The following is a 24,530-nucleotide window of genomic DNA, read 5'->3' as shown; positions in this document are numbered from 1 at the left end:
TTGCTCTGTGGTGGACATTCACGCTTTGAGAAAAAGATGCGATACCACGTCATCTTTTCTGGTTTGTCACCTTGCAGTATCCAGGCTAACCCTGTCTCCAAAAATAATGCAGAACTCAGCACCCAAAAGCTCTAGAATGAGCCTCCACAAAAATTTCTGAGATCTGCAAGCCACCCACATCTCTTCAGTTAGAGCACAAGCAAAGGATGAGAGGAGAGCAGGACTGCAGATAAGGAGGAGCCATACCTCCTTTTAAAAGTGGACCACCACTCCTCTGCACTGTCCTCCAGGCTTTCTGTACAGGTACACACAGTTCCTCACCAAATGAATGCTTTTTATTTCAAAGCTGACATTTACACTGGTCCTAGCAACTGAGAGCTGCCCAGAAGTGCTAGCAGATGTCTTTGTGCTGCAAGAAGGATTGGATGCGTTCCTCCTTGTTAAACAAAAATTAACTGCTTAAGCCTGACAGGCACACCATGGTGTCCTTGCAGAAGGAACGATTAGCCATTCCCAGAGCAGCTCAGGCAAGAACATAACTTTGCTCTTCCTTTGTAAGGTGAGTTGGCACCGGTTCCTCCAGTTTTCACTGGCAATGGCACAGGCTATGGTTAACCAAACCAAGCTTTTAGCTTCCAATCACTGCTGCTGAATAAGCACATTCAGCAGAACCCGGGCTCAGATATTTGCTTTTGTCTCTTCAAATCATCTTTTTTTTTTTTTTTTTTTTTTTTTTGGAGATACGGGAAGAAGGAGAAGCCCAAAATAGTCCTAGGAAAGCCACAAACCCACTTAACCCTGAAACCCCCAGCACATTAAAGTAGCCACAAGGGAAGACCACCACATCCTTACCAAGGTCTCCATCCAGAAAGCAGAGCTGAGACACTTTGGTGACTGGGCTCTGTTGTCTCCTATCCTGGCTCCCATGCTGAGCAGCAGCAGCCTTCCCCAGCTCCCCTGCAATGCATGGAAGGGACCTTCCCAAACCTCACAGGGGTGCTCATCAACCAAGGGAAGCCTATGTCCAAGGGAACAAGAGATATTCTTTTAACAGGAAATCACCAAGGTAAATAACACTTAAGGTGACCAGAATGGTCTACCAGCATTCAGATTGGCATTAGAAGGGAGAACTGTAATTCTGCATAGAATAAAATGTAAAACAATGACTTAATTCTTTCCTGCATCTGTAGATTCCACTTCCCCTCTTATTTTGGGAGTCCTTTCAAGACTTATTTGAGAAAAGTATTGTTACCCCTTCACATCTCCTGAAGTTAGCAGTTTGATTCTTGCAAGAGGTCAGCACAGACCAGCCTTTAGAAATGCAGAGCAGTAACTGCAGTGCAGACAAGAGGCTCGTATGCCTCCATCTGCTGGCATGGACATGTCACACCAAGGTGTTTATAGATCATGCTGGGAAGAGAAAGGCTTCAGCGGGCATGGCACCGACTCCTGCTAGGAAGTCAGTGTACAGACTAGGTCTATGCACTACACAGTAGCATATGTAGGGAGACACAAAACCCTTCAAACAGCAAATAAGTAGTACTCTGTACTGAAGCTCAATTTTTTTTTTTAAATGCATTTGCTAGAGCAAAATTATCCTTTAGTACTTCAGTGTTAAGTGCTACTGGCTATTTGAAGTTTGTTGTGATTTGTTAGTGTAAGACAGTAGGCTGGAGTGCAAAACAAGCTCATAGCATAGAAGCAGGAGAGGTCAGAGATAGGAGCAAGAAAGAAAAAAAAAAAAAAAAAAAGATTACATTGCTACAAAGGGGTGACAAGGAATATATTCCTGCTGAGAAAGACCACTGTACTCCTAGTGAGAGATTAAGACACAAGACATTGCAAAGTTACAAATTTATTTGTTTTGAAATAAATACAAATACTTCATTAAGAAACTTTTCTTGATAGACTTTACACAATAGCTTTATTCTTTCTTGAAATTGTCTGTTCTTCCCACAAGCCATTACGGATATTCTACACAAGAGCTGAAGTTAGTCAATATAAAGTAATGTAGACAGTGTTCTTCTGAATAAGCAATCCCAAAGTATTAACATTTGCTATTTAACTGCTCATCATTTGAGTTTTCATGTTTATGTGAGGACTGCAATGCTGCAAGTACACACTGGAGCACGTGACAACCTGTCCCACTACATACGGAAGGACATACACCCAACTGTGAAAATCTGACTGGCAGAAAGGTATCGAGCCACTGGCATCCAAAAAAAGTAGCCCAGGATAGCAGGAGGCCACGTAAAGATGCAGAACCAGCAGCTCACTGCACTTATGCGGCCATTAAACACCGTATTTCTCAGTTACAGCGCTGCCGGCACCGCTGCTTTGTGGAATGCACTGCTCAGCACCAGCGAGTTCTAATCAGAGTTTCCAATCTGTTAATTAGTGGCAGTTGAATGTACAGTATCTAATTACATGCCATCCTACAGTTATTCATCGCTCTTGACAAAGAACAGCTGGATCTGGCTTCGCTTACTGAATTCTGAAGTTATGATTACAATTGTGCTGGACACAAAAACTTGAGCCGCAAAGATAAGAAGCTGTCTGAAGTAGAAATCAAGCTGCTTCTGTTTTGCTGGCATGTACAGCTACTCTACTTGTTAAAACCACACCAGCGTTTGCGGTGTTGTAAACCCTTTGGCCCAAGATCCCAAAGAGGAAATGCTACCTCACTTACAAAACTTAAATCTTGCCCTCATTCGTCTAAGCAGGTTTTCAGTTCTGGGTGGGGTGGGGGAAAAGGAAGATTGGAACTAAATCTCCAAAAAGTGAAATAAAAAAAGCATAAAGATTTAGTTTGTCTCGAAGTCACATTAAAATTGCCTATTTTAGTATTATATTATTGTACATAGGAAAACAGGTTTGAATACTAATGAATTAGAAGGCCTATAAATGCACGATACATTAACTTCTCTATCATCATTTGAAGTCAAGCTATATACAATAAATTCAACTCCAGCTTCAACATGAGGCCATAGCACATTTTTGTCTCCCTTTTTTAAAAGCCATCCATAATAGTGATTTTTCTCCCCCTCTAAAACTCATCTCAAATTGTGCCAGTTTACTTCAAGAGAACAAGAGATAAAGGGGCATGTAACAGTTTTGATTTGAAAGGAGGATATTAAGCAAGTCTGCTTCGACTCTGAAGTGTTTACAACCACATCAACTTTTGGCAAGTATCCTTTAGAATTTGGCATCCATTGAAGGAGGGCACAATAGCAGCAACTGTCTGAGTTAGGAGAATAAAGACAGAGCAAATGAGATGCTTCTTTTCTTTGGTCCCTGTCAGACCCTGGTGAACAGAGTTCATCCTACGGAAAAAGCTTGAGATTAATACCAGTTATGCTTTGTGATACACAGGGGGCATCCGTTAATATTTCCAAGTGCGACCAGTTTAAACCACCCATGCGCGTTTAACATGAGACTTCCATGGACTTGGGGCTTGATTGTTCGGCGTTGCTTGCGGAGTTTGGCGTCAGCTCGATGCGCGTGTCCGTGTGCGAGCGGTTCCGGGCACCGTCACCGGTGTGGGACCGGCTCCTTGTGCCCTCCCCAGTGTGAGACCGGCTCCTCGTGCCTTCCCCGGTGTGAGACCGGCTCCTTTGTCCTTCCAAAGAGGTTACGCTGGAGCCAGACGCTGTACGGGACCTCATCAGCCTGGTCATGCTGGCAGAGGGGACTGAAAGAAGGGTCTTTCATTAATGCCTTGCTTCCTGAGCTTGAAAGGTAGCCCCACCATTGCTTCCAACCCTAACCACCCTTGGAGAAGCCTTTGGGGTAGAATACAGACTTTTCAGGCTAGCTTCATGTGTAGAAGTACCACTGCTCCAGGCATAGACTCAAGGAGGCCAAATCACTTTGGCCAAACTGGTGGCCAGGGCTGAGGGATTTGAGACAGAGCTGTGGTATGTCACTGTGGCTGCAACAAGCCAGAAGACTGAACAGAAGAGACTCATTAGACTTTGCCTTACTTTCAGGGGCTTAATCTTTGCTGGCAGTCCAGGCAGGAGTGCACCTATACAACAGCAGTTGTCACAAGCACACACATGAAGTACAAACAGCTACAGGTTAAAGAGGTCTCTGAACTAATGAGGTCTGTTACGTGCAGCATATGAATCATCACCCATGATGCAATAAGGAGATACTATTACAAATACCCACTCTAAACATGTCAGGACAAAGCAATGAAGATATTTGTAGGCACAGGACAACATGCATGGTTCTCATCACGTATTAAAACCACACAAGCTCCTGGCTTTTGCAGAGGCCAGTCTGGTTAGCAAGCAAGTATAAGTTTCGCACAGAAAGGGACTGTTATTTCTAGATTCAGCTTGAAAGTGGTCAACATTGTGCAAAATTAACTTCCAAAGCCTACAGAGCAAAATGGAAGATGACAAAAAGGGGAAGCAGTAATGCTATACCACCATCCATGTAGCAGGCTCAAATCGGACTACATGCCTAGAGGCAGATATTCTGCAACTTTAACAAGTTTTGCCTGCTGCACTCTTTGAAATGAAGCAGTTTTGTTTAAGCACATCTTTATGTCTTCTCTGAAGCACAGGGACCTCCCCTTCCATGGTCGTTAAAGAATTTACAGACTAGGATGTATTACGTGTAACAGAAAACACAAATTTGACTAAGTGCCTTGGAATCACAAAAAAATTACATAGATATAGCAAAGGCAAGGTAGAGGAACTTTACCCTTACATTGGAGAATTACTTGGTGATATAAGACTATCTACAAAGCTCTCCACTATTTAATAACACAATCTGGTCTGCAAACCCTTCTCCCAGGCACCATAGGTATTTTTTCCCCTTGCAACTACATAGCCAACAGGGGAAAAAAGATAATATGTCTGGGATCAGCAGAATTTCTGGATGTTTAGATTCACAAAAAGTTTTGACAGCCGTATGAAAATTAAATAAAAATGATACTTACTGTATCCCATTCCCTGAACAAAATATTTGAAGGCTTCTGCAAGTTTTGCAGGCTGCAAAAGAACAGGATTTTTTTAATATATGCAGTGCTCACCAAGTTACATTGCCATTCAATAGAGACCATAGATGCTCCATGTTATCTTAAATGGTCTCTGGATTCTACCGAATTTGTATAAAAATTCATTTACACACAAGAAAATTCCACCAAATCAGACTCTTCCCCTCCCTAATTTGCTCCCCCACCCCACTATTTTAATCAAACACACACATGCTTTGGAGAATGATGTTAGTTGGAGAAGTGACTGCAAGTGGTCCAAGCCGGGCCCAAGCTTTGCTAATATGGTTACTGAGGCAAAAGAGCCAAAGTAAAACAACCGGCCTCACAAAATATACAAGGCAGTTTGCACAAGGTCAGTAATTCGGCAATTCCTAATCAGCAGAGAACAAATTCAACTATTCCGAGCTGCTAGTTATGTTTATAGGGCAAAAAAAGCTACGCAGTAATATGCGAGCACAATTACATGACTGACATTCTTGAAATAAGGCACTCTTTTTGCTGCTACTGTCACAGCGGCCAAATAAACCTTACCCTCAATTACTGAGCTTGCAAATAGTGCTTATATTTTGGTATAATTTTATGTGAATCATTGCAAGGAATGGAGTCTCTAAAGCAGAGGGGCAATGCACATATTCCTGTGTGATTTTAAAAAAAGCCTTCCCCACCCCGGCCCACCGCTGTAAGAGAGCAAACTGCTAGCACAGGTACTTCTCAGTTGCAGGAATTTACAAATTCAGGTTTTTCCTTAAGTTCTAGAATCCCTGCTATATTGCTGAGAAGTTGGTTTATAAAACACTACATAAAGTTAATTTACATGTCCGATGTTTCAGTGAAGAAACACTAAAGCACAGGTAAATTTTTAACTTCCCTAGCCTGTTTTTGCTAGCAGCCTTGGAATTTATGCTTAAACATATTTCAGAAACTCCAGTTCATTTCAGTCAAGCCAGGTCAGTGCATGCAAGAACACAGCATAGTTATTTCCTGCCTCCCACTTTCCTGATCTATCCTAAAAATAGCCTAAATAAGAATATGTTTTTAAAATGATAGTGCAAAAACCTTAATCCATGTTAGCTTAGTAGATAAGCATAAAATAATACCTGCACATTCCCACCTCAGACCTTTACTTGGTTAATGCTTAATTAGTGGAAATTTTATCCCTTTCTAATCTAAATTTTGTGCTTCATTGGGCTTTAAAGAAAAAGCTCAGATGACCAACTGACATCATTATTCATGAAATCATAACTATCCTTTTATCCTTTTGGCTGACTTTTGGGAACAGCAAGTACCCCGCAGGAAAACACCCATTTGTTGCAGGCTGACATGCTGCAGGACAGGATTAGGAGGATTTCTGTCGGCCAAATCATACCTGGGAAACTTGAGGGAGCCCACCACAGTCAGCCATCTGAAATGAGAATAAGAACAGCAGGTTAATGCAATGCCAGAGGAACTCATTTAAGCTCAGGATATATTAAAATGACCTTTCTGGATATCTGGCACAAAAACATTTCCTTTAGCTGTCTGAATAACTACTTGCTTTGGTGCTTTTATCTACATATATGTTAAAAGTCTATAAAAGCTAGCACTGCACCCCAGAAATCCCAGAAGTGTCCTGACCCTCAGGCAAAGCCATCAGCCAGAGCTATAGATAAATGTTTTTGCTAGGAAGTGATTACCAGTTTCTTAGAAAGCAGGCTATTAGTCCTGGCTATGGGTTCGGTTCTGAATTACAATAATGTGACGAGGTATTGAACAGACTGGCACACCGGGGAGAGAACAAACACCTAAACGTTGGAGGTGAGAGGGAAAAAAAGATTTGCTGAGATTGTGGATGGTAAGCAATAGTCGGAGCTGCCAAGGGAAGCAGGGAAAGCCAAATTAGAAAAGCCAGCTTGAGTGCATGCAATATTTTTGGAGCACTTCATTTTTCCTGCCACTCCACCCCTCAAAGTCAACCCAACAAAAACAGTACTGTTCCAAGGGACACCACAAGCTGAAAACAGTTGACCTGTGAATTACAGGAAACCCCAAATCCTATCTAGGATTAGCTAGCAGCAAAACAGGCCTGTAGCAAGGTTTGGCACCAGCCATATCCTCAGACTGAGCAAAGGCTGGCCACCAAAAGAGCATTTGAGATACTGTCAGTTTTTTTTTCATGGGGTGAGCCTGCCATTTCTGTGTTGTAGGTAACTCCTCAGTGTTAGGACCATAAAAGCATTCAAAAAAACCTACTGCCCATTAGCACTTAGCAGTTCAATAAATGAATCCCACAGAGATATACGCTAGATGTTCCCAGCAGAAGCATGAATAAAGTAGTTTCACTATTTGCATGTTATTACACTCATTACAGCTTACTTCCTCAGTAATGAGCTGAAGATTGAACCCACATCCTGAATGCCAAGTGTCAGTTGAAGCCTTTGCAGGGTGCTTTGCTGTTTGAAAGCCCATTTTATCAACTTTGGAGGAAATATTTAAGTCATCCTGGACTGTATTCATGTCAGAGACAGGATGACAAAACCATGGTTGGTATATTAGCTATCTATTCATCTTACCCTCTTGTTGAGAGAAAGGCAGGCATGGAAACAGAATAAATTGGTTTGCATTTTCAGTCTGCTGAAGGCTTTTTCAAACCTTTCCAAATACCTCGAGATCAACTTTGCCAGCTCCAGTCAAATTCATTATGGGTATGTGAAATACTGAGCATTTCATGTCTCACTTCTAGTGTTTTAAAATGGAGGAGCTGTAAAATTCCCTGCTGTTAACCATGTCAAGAAGCCCCCAGATCAGTTCATCCCACTAAAATACTCTTATCCTAAAGAAACTGCCCTTCCAAATCACAATAAGCCCACTAAGCCCACACACCTCCCTTAATAAGTGACCTCTGACTTCTCACTAGGTTATCAGTACTGTATGACATCAGTCTGCTTCTGCTCTTTTAGTTATTCTGACTGATTTTAAATGAGGGGAATATTTCATTGCAAAAAAACCAGCTTTTGTTATTACCTTCAGAAGTGTGGTCTTTGTTGGGTCCAGCTTTGAGTTACATTCAACCTGTATTGCAGAACAGCAGCATAAGGCATCATACACAAGATCATATTTATGAGCTATGGGATTAAAATGGATGAAATATTTTCTGGCTTAGTATGAACTAAACTGAGTACCTTAGGCTTCCTCGATAAAGAATCTCTTTATGTATACATATATACAGCTATAAACCCAAGTTCATATTTCTGACCACATTCTTTTCCATGTGCAAACCCGCTTTCTGGGAATAAGAGATTTTTTTATGTGTTTCTGGACTCTACTGGCAACCAGTGCTGTTTATCTCATGATTTGGGGTCATCTGGTAGAGTCCCAAGTGGTTAGAAGCCATATGGCCAATGGCCAGGAGACTGGCCATGTCCATTAAGGCACAATATCTGAAGTCATCCTGTCATCTGAGGCTAGTTATAATGGCCAGAAAGAAGCTCTTCGCTTCCACAGTGACCCAGGGCAGAGCTCCAACACCACAGAACAAGTTAAAATGCCAGCAACAGATTCCTCTCTAAAGGAAAATATTTGCGGTTCACTGGAACTGCTGTGGCAATTGTTCCTAACACAGTAGCTATTAAATAATGGTGTGCAGACGGAGGGTACAAACAGCTAAGAATAACAGCAGCTCTCCCGTGGTCTGAGCGAGGAGAGCCATCTGGGCTGGATCAATAGCCAGCGAACCTGCCGCACGGGGTGTGAGGTCTGCCGGGCTCACGCAGCCTCTCGGTTTGCACGCCGATTAAACGCAACAGCAAAGAGCACGCCGCTATGGATTTCTCAGTGTACGCACCACAGCATCCACGGCGGGGGAGCTGTCACCAACCACCAGGAGCACAGGACATCTGCAAGGAAGTACACAAAACGGGCATTATTTCTGTAACCCAACCCAAATTTCCCCTAACCTCCGTTTTGTGTCCCTGGAAGGATAAGACAGTTAAGACTGTAAAAAGGTCAATTTTGTATTTCAGACACCTTAAACACACTGTATTAGCCACACATCTACTGACACACTCCTATGCCATATGTAAGAACCTGTTCTTTTCCTGACCTCTTAGCAATCAGCCCTTTCTTGTGCCAGTATGCCTTGTTTCGTAAGAAAATGAATGTGTGTATCAGCATCAAAATCTTATCCCCCCACTGCCTCCAACTTTTGGACCTGTCAGACAGTTTGAACCAGTCTGGCAGAAGAGCAGAGTCTCAAGATTTTCTGTGTGTAAACAGGCAGCAGAACAGAGTAGGGCTTGAAAACTGTTTTGTTGTGCAATTGCAGCATAAATTAAAGGTTATTAGATACCAGAAAAGCTGGCAGATAACCATTCCCATACCGGCTTCATCTGCATGAAGTCTGGGGGATTTTCTATAGTTTTGGTTACATTTTCTTGGTTGTGCAGATATGGCTTATTGGCATTCAAGGCTATAATTTTCATTAACTAAGACAGATTTCCAAGTTAAGCTAAGTATATCTATTTTTCAAGCAGTTTAAGTTCTCCAAGCCCAAATTTGTAGACACACAGCAAGTGACAGGCACTTCTTAACTTCATGTTTGCAGAGGGAAAGTCTTCCTAATGAAGTTCCTGACTTGCAGGAACCTTTTTATTTCCTAGACTAAGTTTCAAGAGCTTTTGCTAGCACATAAGCCCAGCAATTCAGCTACAGATCTGGACTGTGTGCACAATGCATCCACAGGTTGCACCTCTTAGCTCATATCGCATACAGGTGAACTGGCAGAAAACATAGTACTTACTGCAGGGTGACAACATTTATTCCGGGAAGAGGCCGCTCAATCTCTAGATCTCGACGACTAAAAAAAGAGAGGAAAAAAGTTTTTGATACACTGAATTTTTACAGATACTTCCATATTCATCCATTTTAGAGAAAGCAAACATTTACATGTTAATCTGATACATGTAGCCTCCACGGCTGATGGATAATTAGTTTTAGACTGAAACTAATATCAGTGTCTTAATTCAGCCCAAGTCTACCTCTTCCTCCACACTGCACAAGAACCTTCTCCCATAAGCAAACCACCTGAGATCCCTAAGGCACTGTCAGGCCAAACTTTATGCTGGGGGAAAACATAACTCCATCACAAGCAATATTGAATCAAAGATATGGACAGCATCTTCAAACAGTTTTCAGTTAAGAATCAGGTAAATGTATTTACCTATTGTAAGAGTTGACAAAGAGATGAAGGTTGGTTTGATTCATATCATTAATAATATGTTGACGGTAAGTATGGATCAGGTCATGGTTGCTGTGAATCTCTTCCTACAGTGGAGACAGAATCATTCAGAATAGGGGCTATTTTCTGCAAGGATCTGAAGACATGGCACAGCAGTTTTCTATCAGACTCATATCTACGCAACAGGAGTGCATCTTTAGGGAAGGGACAACTTCTCGCCCTCAGTGGCATCACCCAGAATTAACATTTGCCCCCAATTTCCATACTGTGTTTTTTGGTTCATGGCTTCAGTATATTGTAACATCAAGATCTTACAATTGCAAAACATGCAGTTGTAGTGCAGATGTTTACATTCAAACAAGTGTGAGGTTTTAAAAGCTGAAAAGATTCAGAGTGAGAAGTTCAATACATGTTTTCAGGACGAAGCAGATGTTTAAAGCTTATGAACACATGCGGAACTCAGTTTCACAATAGTAAATAACTAAGCTTCAAGGACTTAAATCACTGACATTTTCAAGCAGCTTGGTACTACAGCCTTTATAGATTAGTTCCTTGTTCTGTTGGAGCGTTGTTTTCCATTGCATTCGCTAACAGTTTCAAGCAGAGCAACGTAGCCTTAGAAAAGAGTAGAGCACTTCCCATTAAAGTAGGCTTATGCTAAAAAGCATCATTTATACTAGTAACTAGTTTTCCCGGAGTTACAAGTATATTACAGTATAAAAATTGGTGGGCATACTCTGCCTAGAACCTGAGGACATATCATGTCTACTGATGTCCACGTATCAGCCATCTAAACAGGCAGTTATCTCTACTAGGGTTGTCATGACTGAAGTGCACAAGAGTCTTGGGCACACAGCAATCCTCACTGTGGCATACCAGTTCTGAAGTGCTGTGAACACTAGTACTAACCCAATCCCAAAGCCTAACTTTGTATTTTGTTGTTAAAGGGAAGCTTTCTCTCTTCCTCCCAGCTCCAGGAGGTAAATATAGATGACCGAATATGCGGCAGGAACATTTTGAATGTGCTTACCTTTCCAAAAAGATGTGAAATGACCATGTCTGGTAAAGCATTTGTCCAACCTGAAATCTGAACAGCGAGATTAATTAAGCATTTGATACAAAAACAATCCTTGAGCAACTGAAGACTTTTACTACCTATAATTAAGCCAATGGATGTTTCACCACAGTCCTTATATGTGCAATTTACTGGATTGATATTTTCCTCCCCAATCTGGCTATAACATCAGGCATTGCTTACGTCTGAGTTGTTCTCACAGGATGTATTTACTACTGCAGCTATGTAGGGAACACACTACTAGTGGTAGATTTATAAATGGAATTTCTCCCTGCAAGAACACTAAGTAACACAGCCAGATGCATACAATTTAACCTAAAATATCCAATCTCCTTCCTAACAACCCACAGAGACAATATTTTGGAGGCAGTACCTAAGGGACATGGAGCTCATGTCCCAAAACACATGTTCTTGCTTTGTAAAGACAGAAGGATACAAGGCACCAGTTGTACACCTAAGGCTGGCAGTGCCTAGAAGAGATGGAAGGCAGAGGCAGGGATATGGAAGAATTTAAGTAAAGTGAGATGTTGGGTGAGATAACCAAAATGGGTCTACTCTACTCCTACATCTCATTGTAGAAGAGCTACTAAACATACTTCCGGATCAATTAAACTTACCAAAATAAACTGGTACGTAAGATCACACACACAAAAAGAGTAACAGGCTTGAAAATTCTGCATCCCTGCTCTGGAAAGTTTCTCCTAGTATTATGAGGTTTTTGTAATAAATATCTCCGTAGATACTTTCAGTGGGTTTCCTCTGTGTGTGGTTAGAAGATGACAAACTAACTTCTGGTATCTCTCGGGTTGTTTGTAACAACTGCCATTCACTTGGACATGAGCCTGAATGTTACAGATTATCTTCCATCAGCTTACTCCGATAGATCTAACCTATTAAAACATTTAAGTGACAGGATAATGTAACACTGGTACTCATTTACACATGAGTTCCAAGGACCTTTTTGAAACCAGTTTTCACCACCTGTTTTATCACATTGTAATCTTACAACTGCAATTGGGTACAGTTAACAGGGGCTTTTCTGTACATGAGCTTTCACTTAAAAGTCTAGACAGGCTGGTCATAGTTGCTGTAGCCAATGCCCTTTTGAATCTTTTTAGCATCTAAGACTCAGCTGGATCATTAAAACTTGGAGTATTTTGTTCTGAACATTTTTCAGTGCTCTAGTTCATATTTTGGACCGTGCTGGTAAACAAAGCCACAGAAAAGAACCGAATACTGAATGTTACACTAAGCTTGAAGTTCACTTGAAAGAAAGTTATTTCCAAATCTATATTGTGTTCTGGGTCAAACTAGGTTTCCCCCCAAAGTCACCAACTCTTACAAATTGCAGCCATACCCAGTAGTCTCATTGTACCGGGGTACCCACTTCCTAGGACTTCCTAAGGACTTATTTTTATTGCTAGCCCTACAGGAGGTAGGTTTGTAAACAGAAGAATAAACTCAAAAGGAATTAGCAATATTTTCCATCTGCAGCCATTCCTTAATGCACAAGCTCGCCCAGCTTCTCATGCTCAACAGGCTCACAGTATGATTGATTTTTCTAACTTAAGTGTTTACCTTAGTTGCTGCCCAGTCCATCCAGCCTTCAGCACAGGGGTTTACATTAATAAGAACTAGCCCTTCCACCATATCCGAGTGGTTTAACTGGAGAAAAAATAAATAAATAAAAGGAATTAAGATTCATCACATATCCTCTGCAAGCTGCCAGTCAGCGTAAAATTTAAATTAGCAAATCATCTCCTAGGAAGAGAGGTGGCAGGTCTAGTTTTATCTTGCACTAAACGAGCATATGTATGAGGGAAAAAAAAAAATCTTCATTAAAGCAATTCAACCGAGCAGCTGGAGAACATTAAGATTTAACTTCTTCTCCACCCTCAGTTTAAATAGAGAACTCCCATTAAAAAAACCTTCTGCAAATGAATTGGGTAGAGCCCAGGCCTTAAAATGGAAAGTCTAGGTCTTCTGGATGAGCTATCCCGCAGCTCATGGTATTTCACTCAAAATCCAAACTGCACGGCAGGGCAGGAATTGTCTGCACAAGCTACGGGGGCTGCAATGCATTTGGTAAATGAAGTCTTTAAGAAAGCTCAAGAAAACTTACAGCAAATCTAGTTAAGATGTAGGCACCGGCTCCTGTTCCCATTCCAATAACGCTCTTCAGCCTACATGGAAATAAAAGGGACGAGAGAAATCAGTAAGAGCACTGAAAACAAATAAATCCCACCATCAGCAACTTTCCCCTTTCAAGTCAATCTTTTAACAGACTACTTCGCCAGCTCAGTGGCTTCAGGGGACCCTGGTCCTCATGCATTGCCGTGCAGCAGCAATTTTAGCTTATCTCTCTAAATACACTGAGCAACTCTAATTGGAAGGAAAAGGTTGCTGTGTGCCAGGAAAACGTATAAGAGATTCATGAAACCTCTACTGTAAATACAAAGACCCCGTCCCCAGCCTGCCCCTACCCTCCGTGGTGCAGCTACCAGACTGTGTCACCGATCCCTCTTTAACAGGGAGAGCTGGCATGGAAACCTCTCGCCCCATCCAGCCACCATGCTGATTAAGTTTAAACTTCATAACTAAGCAGGGCAGAGACAACCCAAATATTTGCATTAACTGAGATTGGTTTTAAAGCATCAGCTTCAAGACCTTAGAAAATAAATGGAAGACTAGACAAAACCACTTAGGAAAAAAAAAAAAAAAAAAAAAAGGTTATACAACGTTTTTAGGAAAATACCTGAAGATAGATTTCATTCTCATTAGCAGTATTAAATCTGGGTTTTGCAAGTCCCCTCCAGTTAAAATGATTTTCAAGGTACTGCCGTTATGTAATTTTTTTTTTTTTTCCGAGCAACAAAAGAATTGGTAATATTGTGCCTTACATTAAGCATTTCAAAAAACAAACAAAACCCCCACTATTTTAAGAAGGTAGGGTGATCAGAGAGGTAAACCAGTCCAAGGTACTTTAACAGCTGATTTGTATGCTGAATAATTTACAGGTGAGATACAGTATATCTAGACCCGGCCTGAACTGAGACACTATTCTGAGACTAAAACCTCAGCCAACAAGTCTGTCTAGGCTGCCTTGCCTTGATTTCCAGGTTTTCTCTGCTTAATCTGAAAACTCCTTGGGTGCCTATCGGGGGCACTTATTCTGGGGGAGGTGGGCACCTTTCTCACCTATAGCTCCTGCTCAAGCTAAGCTTTAAAGTAGGACACACCTAAACTTGTCGCGAACCTGCCACCTTTGACACTGGGGCAGACCACGATCTGGCATCTGCTGTTAGGTCCCTCCACTTCAGGAGGCAGGACTGACCTCCGAGGACACTCAAGCCCCAGAAACAACATACTAAGTGTCTTCAGATGGGACTACTTCTCTCTGCTGACCGCACAGGAAAATGCAGGCTGCTGAAGTAGGAAGAACAGATTGCCGGTGCCCTGCCCCTGTCAGGGCTATGAATAGAAAATGCTGGCAGAAGCCCCTAAATTAGGCACATGGGATTTCATCATAAGTTGCTTCCCCTTTAAAAATAAACACGCATCTCTGAAAAAGCCATAAAATTAAGCTGTGTTGGAAACATAGACAAAGCAATCCAACCACAATGGAGAAGTCGGAAAAACAAAAGTAACTAATTCTACCAAACAAAATGCCAGATAGCCAGACCAAAGCTGCAGGAGCAGTGCACATGAGTACCTGCTCTTCCCTGATCTTTTTCAGTGTGCCACATAGTTGTAAAACTGCAACAAGACAAAAAAATAAGGAAAATAAGAATTCTGCACTCACCCAAACTGTTTCAGGATTCCAGGAAGCATTTCAGCCAGCTGATCCATGGAGGGATATACGTACCTACAACAAATACGTATTTGTGGAGTTTATTATACCACTTTCAGTAGACTGGTACATTTAGGGACACATTGGTCACCCTAGATTTAATACCAAATGTGCTTATTACCAGATCAGTAACAGTGTGAACTGAATTCAAATCAGGAGCAAGTACTAATGAATAATTTAGCAGAAATATGACTGCATTCAATATGGTACTTTGTGTGTGTTACAGGATGGCAGATGTCTGTTCCAGCTGAGAGCAAAACAGACTATAATAAACCTCTTCCAAGAAAAGTTAACCCTTCATAACTTGTGAACAAGTTTGAACTTCAGAGGTGAATTCCCAGCCCTGTGCACCACATTTGTACTTCTGGTCCACCACAGAAAAAAGTTTAATCATGTTGCAAAATGACAGACTTCAGCGAAGATCTTTGGTAAATAATTTGCATGCATGTTTTCAGGGACAGACAAGGTCCTATAGCTATAAAATGAGGATAACTTTCCATTAGTATTGATGGAGAAAATTAAGTCATAGGGAGAGCTATGAAGCTGTTGAAGTTCTACAAAAACAGCCATAAATCAATGTTTCTGCTTCTTCAAAATTGAGGGAGGAAATTTTGAATAAAATCCTGATGGAGCAGCATGGGGGAAAAAGAAAATCACCCCGAAGTAGTTGGAGAACATCTGTTTAGGAGGTATCCAAATCTGTTTCACATCAGGACTTGGATAAAAGCAGTCTTTTTTCCCTACACCTACTCAAGCACCCTAGTTACTAACCTTAAGCTTTCATCATGGGCAAGTATTTTCACAGCATGCCAGTCTTGAGCAAAAACTGGAAGTTTAGACGAGAAACCAGCTCTGAGAAGCTTTGGAGTTAATTCTTTATGGGGAACCAAATCCAAAACAGTGGCTAAACGAGAGTGTTTCAAGAAATGATGTCAGCTTCACAAGCATCTTTATTTTTCACTCTTCTTTTGTAGGATTGATTTCCTACTATCTCTGACAATCCTCAAACAGCAAAAGAGGCATAGCTGAGGGAGGAGATCAGAAGTAGACTATACCTAAAGATTCTCTGTACACTTTCCAAGAAACAGTGCTAAACTACTTTAAGCTCTTCTTTGGGTTTGCTGTTGGGAAACTAAACTTTGTCATGACAAAAGCACAGGTAGCAGTGAGAACTGTGCCAGCCACACTTAGCACAGAAGCCAGGTGGTCTCTCAGCTGGGGCCTCAGAGACAGCACAACTCCTCGTGCCATTAAGTGGTGGACCTTACTAGCACAGACCATGGTAGTTGCCCTATGCATTTGGCAACATTGGAGTGCTAATCCCCATACCCTGAACAGGCATTAAGACATTTAAAAGCTTGTAATTTGAGCAAATACAAAGGGGAGTGACTGAAATAGCTTTGCCTGCCCCACTGGTAGAGAACTGGGCCACTCATTAACACGAGCAGAGAACTTGGCCTGCGGTGACCTCCACAGCATCAGACCAGCTTAAAAATTAAGAAGGGAAATAGACTGGCTCATGCAATAGGAATACATATAAGCTCCTTAATACCTAGTTCTTATAGAACAACTGTTCCTTCCCTTGGCTTATTGGCTGCTCCCTTCCTCAGGGGAGGTGAGCCTATCCAAGGGTTATCTTATGGCAAAGCTGTCTCATTTGACTAAAAGGGGCAAGCATTTTGGCCAGGACCATGATCACGGCACAGAAAAATTCCAAGATGTAGCATCGTACATTATACACACTCAGGAGCATGCATCTGTTTATGATATATGGAGGAACATTACTTTGTTACGATCAGGCAACTTGGACTTCCCATGTAGCTTACCAATTTTATTCCTCAACATCTACCATGCTGCCATTTCATAGAAATCACTGAACTACAAAAGACACTATATAGTGGCTAATGCCTAGCTTGCTTATTGTGTCGATTTAATTCTGTATTTGCGTTCAGAAATAAGTCATTAAAACAAGGTGACCTTATTTAAATTGGCACCTGTCAAGGACTTGCTTTTCAAGAAGTCTGGCTAGAAATTAAACATGAAATTATAGCCACAAAGTCTACTGTGAACCGCCAAAACACAACAGGGCTCCAGTAACTTAGAAATGCGGAGTCTCAGGATTTAAGTTCAGAAGCCAACTTGTGTTTTCTTGCAAGTGCTTTTTAATTAAACTGCAGATCAAGACTCTTTTTCCAACCACAGAAATGGGATAGCTGTGAAAGCAGAGGCTGTTTCCCTGACAACTCACCCAGCTGGGAAGGATGCTGCTCCGTCCTGCTGACCGGGCGCATCCACGTGGCAAACTGCAAAGTGCTGGGTGATCTCCTGCATATCCTCAAAGTTGAAGAGAGGATTGAAGCAAGTTTTATCTTTAAAAGGAAAAGAAAGAAAAAGGAACAATTAAGCTCTTTCCTCATGGCCAGCTAACCTGTACTCATGAGTTGTTCTGGCACTTCCCAAAAGTATTTGCATGGTACACCAAAGTCCCAAGGAATTCTTCTTTGTTCAAAGTTAAAACATCAATAAAGCCCAGTCAGGAGTATTCACCCCAGGTTTTGGCTTAGGTAATTTTTTCTATTGACTCATCTAGTCATTTTTCTTTGGATCATGTCAAAACAGATGGAAAAGAAAGTATTCAGCTCCGAGAAGAAGACTTGTCCTTTTGCCCAAATATTACAAGATAAATATTACATTAGCAGCTGCTGCAGGCAACTCAAGACGAAAAATGTCCAACTGTGATATTTAAGGCTTTAGGCTCAAAACTTTCAGATGATTTGATTTCTGATGTTTAAGGAATATTAATGTGGGGAGAGGGTTAGCATATTTTCTTCATATGGAAAATATGAATTCTGTAGCACTTTGAGAGGTCTAGAAAACTGTTCAATATTCAGTATGTGTTTCTGAATTGCCTCATGCTACACAACATACAAGAAAAAAATCATTAGGGAATATAAAATATTTTTAGCTAAAATCCAGCACTAGGGGAACATGCAAGTTAGAGATGAAGTTTCTTCCCATTTTAAAGGGGAAGAACTTTTATTCACCATACAAATAGACTTTGTATCTCTAAAAAGAAAAAAAAAAGTCTTAATAAAAGATTAGATCTAGATTAAGTCCTGCCCTAATCCACTGAAAATCCAAAACAAAGTAAAGCAGTTCCACTAAAAATAGGCAAGAAAACAGATTCTGTCTTTTGAATAATATCCTTTTTTTTCCTCCAGTAACCAGACTTCAGAGATCTGCAGGTGTTTTTAAATACAAGTATTAATAACTGATTAAGGAACAGTAAATGTGTGAAGCAAACAGTACTGATGAAAAGAACAAATTGGAGCAGATTTGGATATTAGGTCATTACTTTCTTGGATAACACATAAGATAAGCACTTAACGTTTTTCTTAAGAGTGACTGTGGACACAGTTCCAACATTCATTTAGTCATTCTGATCTGCATGAGACAGACACTAATACATGTGATACCCTGGCAGCACAAGATCAGTTATCAGAGAACTACAAGCGAAGCACCAACAGTGTGCTCAGTCCTGCTGGAAACAGCCTCAGCCATCTCCTGTAGGTATTTTCACAGCATTTTTACAAGGTCACTAAAGACTACCAGGGACCCCTTTGCATCTTTAAGTGAAATATTCTAATTAATTATTTGGGGGACAAAAAAAAAAAATCTCAGAATTCAACCAGCTCTGAAAGAAGGATGAGGTTAGGCACATCTCCATACAAAGGACAGTACTATCTAATAGGTTGCAGTGCACATACATGAGCAAGGATCTGGGAAAGTTTTTAACACTGTTGCTTCCATACCTTTGATTACAGCAGTAGTACATGGTTATAAATACCCAAATAAAAATGAAAGCCTATGAAGACCTAAACAAAAGGTCTACTTACGATTCAGCCCAATGTCATGGTATGTGAGGATGGCAGGTCTGTTGCCTTTGGGAGTCCCGCACATAGTGACATGGACAGAGCCATGCACAGTTTCCACATCTTGCTCCTGAGAAAGAGTGAGAGGAACCTGTCAGCTTCTGGCAGAAGTGCTCAACTCAGCCCCCACTGCAGCAGACCTTTTAGCTTTGCTGTTGCTCACAGCGAGTATGGGAGCACAGTTCAAAGGAGGAAAAAATAAATAAATTCAGAAAACGCCCGGCTGCTGCAGCAATTCGGATAGGTTTTCTATGGGGTAGCACAGTGCTGGGGTGTTTCAAGATGTACCAGAGAGTCTGAACAAATGGAGTTGGGGGATCACATCAAGGAGCTTGGCTCAGCGCGCTCCTCACACCTGTCCCTACCAGCTGTTCCCATGGTGCCACCCTCCTGGCTGGTTTCAGCCCAGCATCTTCTCGCAGCCCCAGGGACCTCTGCAATTCCTCTCTGGATGTGCTTCATTCCCCACCACGGTGTGGGCTCTCTACAGCCCTTCCTCTATACCCTCCACACCCTGATGCCCAGATGCTTTTTTATTTTTCCAGGATACCAACACCTTTAAACTGCCCTGGGAAGCATTTTTCATGCAGCTGTCATCTATCCCAATCCACTGACAACTACAAAAGCACTTAAGCTGTTAGCTCTAACCAGATGCAGAAGAAAGTTTAAACCTTGGTAAAAGTCAGAGAATAAGAAAGACCAGCTCTGTGCATTAATGCCTAAAACAAGGACAGCTGAGAGCTATGGCATGTGGCATCTGCAAAGGTACAAGTTGCTTGCCAAAAGCAAAAAGCTTCAGTTTTCCGGTAAAAAGCCTTTAACTCAGCAAATAACTACTATTCCCCTAAAGAAACCACTGTTAAATAGCCTGTATTCATCACGAAGAATTATCACACTGCGGGGCCTCGTGATTATGGTAGCCTTCCCCAATAGACAAGACAGCCATGCGTTAGCTTTAGGGATTGCTGTTGTGTAGAGCAAACGAGTAGTACGACCACAATGTTGTTGTGATGACTGAAAAACAACAAAAAACCTACAGCTATCATTTGACATAACTGGAGTTTGTACTATTTAATGAACGTAAATGTAAGAACACCTGCATTACTAAACTAAAGACCCTCTGACTAGTCTTTTATTTGTTGAATGTTTAAGCAAATCAAAAGCTACTCAGATGGTACTAACATCCTGGACATACAGAACAGTTGTCATTTCTTTTGCATATGCAACTTAAGGTGGCTATAAGCAACCTGCTGGATTGTCACAGGTGTAAAGGGAATCACAACGCAACTGATGTGTAAGACACTTATCTACCTGACTGTTACATTCACGCACAGTCAACCCAAAAGTCAAAGCAGTGTAGAATTAAGTGCCAGTCTTGGCACTTCATGATAATATTTAATTTCCATGCATGTCATTAAGTACAGCATACTGTCTGCTACTGCTGGGCTCGCCTGGCTCACTTCATGCAGTAACGCCCAGCGGCAAAGTCTAGGTTAACTCCAAATCTCTTATACATTATTCTGCAGAAACCATGAGCGTACAACTCTGAACACCTTTACAGAGAAAAGCCAGAAGACCTTCTGAGCTCTGAAGCAAAGTATTAACTTAATCCAATTCTCAGTTCTGTGATTTGATACTTAAAATACACCACTCATTTTGTTGAAAATAAGGATGTTAGGCAACACCATTCCACAATGCACCTATTTTTCTTTAATCGCACATTTACATCTGTTTTAAGGTACGATCACACCCAAGAATCAAGATTCCCCCCACCCCACCCCACGGCAGGTTTGAATATTGTTATGTGAACTCTCCTGTGCCAAAACTGTAATGTTCAGCTCTTAAATCTCTTTAGAGATTCAGTCCTCTGCATACTTACTGCATTGCCTAACAGGTAAGCTGTATCTTCCATATCCAACACCATCTTTAGGTAAAACAGCGTGATAAATCCAGCAAGTCAGCCAGAGGAGCAAGTAGCAGGTTTTCTACTTCGCCGAAGCAGGAAACTAGGTTATATAGACAAGCTGCTATTCTGCTTAGGCTTATGACTCCCATGATGCCCAGCTCGAAAAAACAAACCAGAATAACTCAGGACGTCATTCTTAAATAGGATTTGAGTCAGGTTTGACCAGGAGAAATGCTTATTTAATAGAGCTCAGACATCAAAGATGAACTAAGTCTCTGTCACACAGTATAGGAAGTGCCAACTTTCAGACCTGGGAATTAGTTATTCCTGTTCCCATTAGGTTTTGGTAAGTTTAGCTTCATTTGGGATCTTGTTATCACCACTGCTAAAACATCCAAAATTGATTCTAAAATAAATCAGAAGGAAGTTCATTCCTAAAAGCCAGGGGTAAAGATTCCAATAAGATCACAAAAGTCTTTGAAAAATTAGTTTAAGTCAGCATGGAAAAAGGAAACTTTACTTGAACTCTGCTTTAGCAGATTCCACAGTAAATAAACCAGCACTTAGTCTAAAGTCTTCCTGCCCCAGTCATACTGATGTTACTGCGGGTTTAATTTCTGTCAGGAAATAAGGTATTGTAGCAACACTAGTTACACAAGACACCAAAAAGATTTGCAATAGCTCCAGAATAACTAATATGTTTTCTACCTTATATGTTCATTCTGTATTTACACAATTTTCAACACAAGGCATAAAACACAGCATTGATAGGTTGGCAAACCTTAACAACAGTAATGAAAGTAATCTATATTGTATAACACTTCTCCTGATAAGTGTTGAATACAGAAGTTATTTCCTCTCTACTTAGAGACTGATAAGCCTTTTGTATCATCACATTTTTGTTGCTGTGAATGCCAGATCTTTTCAGGAACAGTCCTGAAGAACCCAGAATACTTTTTCTTAGAAGAGGCCACCTTTCAAGATCAAGTATCCTCCTCCTTCATGCACGAAAAAAGGATCTGTTCTGGTTAGACCAAGCTGGACACTTGCACCTGCACATCCCACTGACCTCCAGAGCTAATTTTTCCTGGAACTGGAAGCCTGGGTCCAGTTCACAGTCTGTATCAACTAAAAATAGGAATGTCTCTGAACTAATGACTGGTATAAATAACAGCCAGTTTAACAGTTGGTTTAATTCTTCATCATCTTCACAATGAGACTCACGTAATTCAAGTGGGTTGGGCTATTTTCCATTAGCATAAATGCTTAACTACAAATACCAAGAAGGTTCTTCTAAAAAACCCTACCAATTCAAACCAGTTTCTTTGGCGATGTCAAACCAACTACTTCACGTCTCTGATGATCCTATCAAAGATCAAAAGATTTGGCTATGTGGTGTGCGGACAAATGTTTTCAAAACGTAGAGCACTGAAAACAGATGGCAGCACATCCCAATCAATGTCAACGTTACAGTAAGAGGCTCTTCACCAACTGATTTGTATTAAAACACTATCTTAGAAAAAAAAATCCAAGATACACTAATCCGATAGAAGGATAAAGACAAACTTGCCATCTGTTCACATCTCTCACTAAGAGGGGTACAATCTTTTCTTAGTGCCCTAAAAACACACACACACAAATGCTTTTGATACATGCAATTTAAGAGAGGCTATTTTAGTTTGAAAGGAGCTGATCCCTTTTAAAGTGTTTTTTTTTTACTTAGTTTGTGTGTGTGGTTTGTTTTTTTTTTGGTCAAGTGACATTTTCTATTACTTTGTCATGAGATTAGACGGGTGAGGCAATCTGTAAATTGATACCACAGGAGAGCTCATTTATTCTCTCCCTTCTACCACGGCTAAGGAAGATATGAATTGCGGAATATGTTTATGAACAGCTTGTTATTTGTTTTCTTAAATATGGGATATGCAATCAAAATATTTTAGACATTTTAAAAGAAAAAAAAATATGCATTGCATGTTTTGCTAAATATTCTATATTTTATATTTTAACTCAAAACTCTGCATCCCATCAAGCTTAATTTAAGGCTTTCAAATACATTTAATCTTCAAAGCCCATTTCATGCTTTTATTTTAATTTATAATATTATGCCTGTTAAATACATTTCCCCTCTCTTGCACAGAACTGAGGGAAAAGCTTCAGAGCTCTTTTTTAAAAATTGCTAGGATATAGTGTATTTTAAATTCATATTACTTTGAATACTTTGGCTAAATTCAAATCAGAAATTTAATTTACTAACTACCCACTTATGCTGTTTTTCATTTTCTTTTTTCCCCAGTATCTTGAAGATCAAAAACATTTGATCTTCTAATATAACATTGCAATGGTGGGCACCAAATCCCTCTTACCCTGCAGTTATTTCACATTATCTCCCCTAGCTTTTTCTACCCTAAAATGGTTCATTTCAATTCATCTTAGATTTTACTAAGGGAACAAGCATCGAAGACGCAGCCAAGTACCTGATGCCAGCAGGAAACCCACCTGCTCCGTCACACCGTGAGGAAGGGCTGAGTTGTCTCCCGTTGCAAGGTGGCTCACTCTTGCCCTCCTTGAAGGAAGAGGAGGAGGAAGGCAGAAGTGGCACTGGTGTGCTGGTGGCTGCAGATGGCCAAGTGCCACACGTTGCAGGGGACCAACTGAGCTCTGCCACCTACAGCTGCCGCACAGCTCAAAAAGCTTTGCCTCACTATGGACAAAGCAGTCTCATGCACTGCCCACTTCCGAAATACAAAGTTGAGGGCAAAAGTATACATCAGCTCCAATAATACCAAATTAGAGAAATGACAAATATATTAAACCACAAGTTACAACTAAAGCGTTTCCATCAAGCCAGTATAAAGTAGGATAGAGCATGCTGTCCTGCAGCTGTTTATCATTAATTGTGCTAAAACAGGTATGTTTGGGCAGGAATATTCCCCTTATTGGAGCCAAAACACCTCAGAGGCAGTCCTTAGTTCTCATCAGTGGCAGAAACAAAGTTACTAACTCAACCTAACTTGCCCCCAAAAGGACTGAGCAAGTTGCAAGCTATACGATGGACTTCCATTTCCATATAGAGGCACTAAAACAGCTCCATGCTCCCAAATGCTGAGCACCTACTTTCCCACCCAGGTTTATCCTCTCCTAAGTGGGCAGCACATGGGTCAGGTCGTTTATTCAACACACATGTGAGCTTCACTGACAAGGACCTCCAGAGCCGCATGTGAACTTCTGCACTTCAACAACCAAGGCTCTCACAACAGCTTCAAGCCATGTTCTTCATCAATCAGCTGCAGAAGAACTTCAAGATGCATAGGGAAGTTACATGTGCAAAGATAAGCCTGTCTCCTTTCCAGCGGTAGTTCTTAACATAATGGGTTGAGAGTGTTTTTCCACATTTTTCCTTCTTGAACTAGAACAGCTAAGGGTTAAATTCTAAGAAAGGAAGATCATTTAAAAGAAAAGAGCTGGCACAACAAGGCTAAATGACAAGAACCACTGGTCTGGATTAGCGACAGTTAATCCAAAACATGGAAAAAAACCCCCAAAG

General features: G+C 41.0%; 1 protein-coding gene across 2 annotated transcripts in view; it reads right to left on the bottom strand.

Annotated features, from left to right (window-relative positions):
• Positions 1-1,839: 1,839 nt before the first annotated feature.
• Positions 1,840-24,530, bottom strand: part of NDRG1 (N-myc downstream regulated 1) — a 39,092-nt gene continuing 16,401 nt past the window's right edge. For both annotated transcript variants that reach the window (XM_067290135.1, XM_067290136.1), the window contains exons 4-16: positions 19,042-19,147; positions 17,394-17,514; positions 15,098-15,160; positions 13,418-13,478; positions 12,874-12,960; positions 11,251-11,307; positions 10,203-10,306; positions 9,783-9,839; positions 8,829-8,880; positions 8,009-8,056; positions 6,375-6,410; positions 4,952-5,003; positions 1,840-3,691 (exon numbers count right to left, since the gene is read on the bottom strand). In XM_067290135.1, the coding sequence (XP_067146236.1) occupies positions 3,426-3,691; positions 4,952-5,003; positions 6,375-6,410; positions 8,009-8,056; positions 8,829-8,880; positions 9,783-9,839; positions 10,203-10,306; positions 11,251-11,307; positions 12,874-12,960; positions 13,418-13,478; positions 15,098-15,160; positions 17,394-17,514; positions 19,042-19,147 (1,110 nt within the window). In that variant the 3' untranslated portion in view covers positions 1,840-3,425. The remainder of the gene's footprint in view (positions 3,692-4,951; positions 5,004-6,374; positions 6,411-8,008; positions 8,057-8,828; positions 8,881-9,782; positions 9,840-10,202; positions 10,307-11,250; positions 11,308-12,873; positions 12,961-13,417; positions 13,479-15,097; positions 15,161-17,393; positions 17,515-19,041; positions 19,148-24,530) is intronic.

Source organism: Apteryx mantelli, chromosome 2, assembly GCF_036417845.1.
Source record: "Apteryx mantelli isolate bAptMan1 chromosome 2, bAptMan1.hap1, whole genome shotgun sequence".
NCBI lineage: Eukaryota > Metazoa > Chordata > Aves > Apterygiformes > Apterygidae > Apteryx > Apteryx mantelli.
The sequence above is the reverse complement of the archived record's forward strand: the minus strand, read 5'-3'. Positions and strand labels throughout refer to the sequence as shown.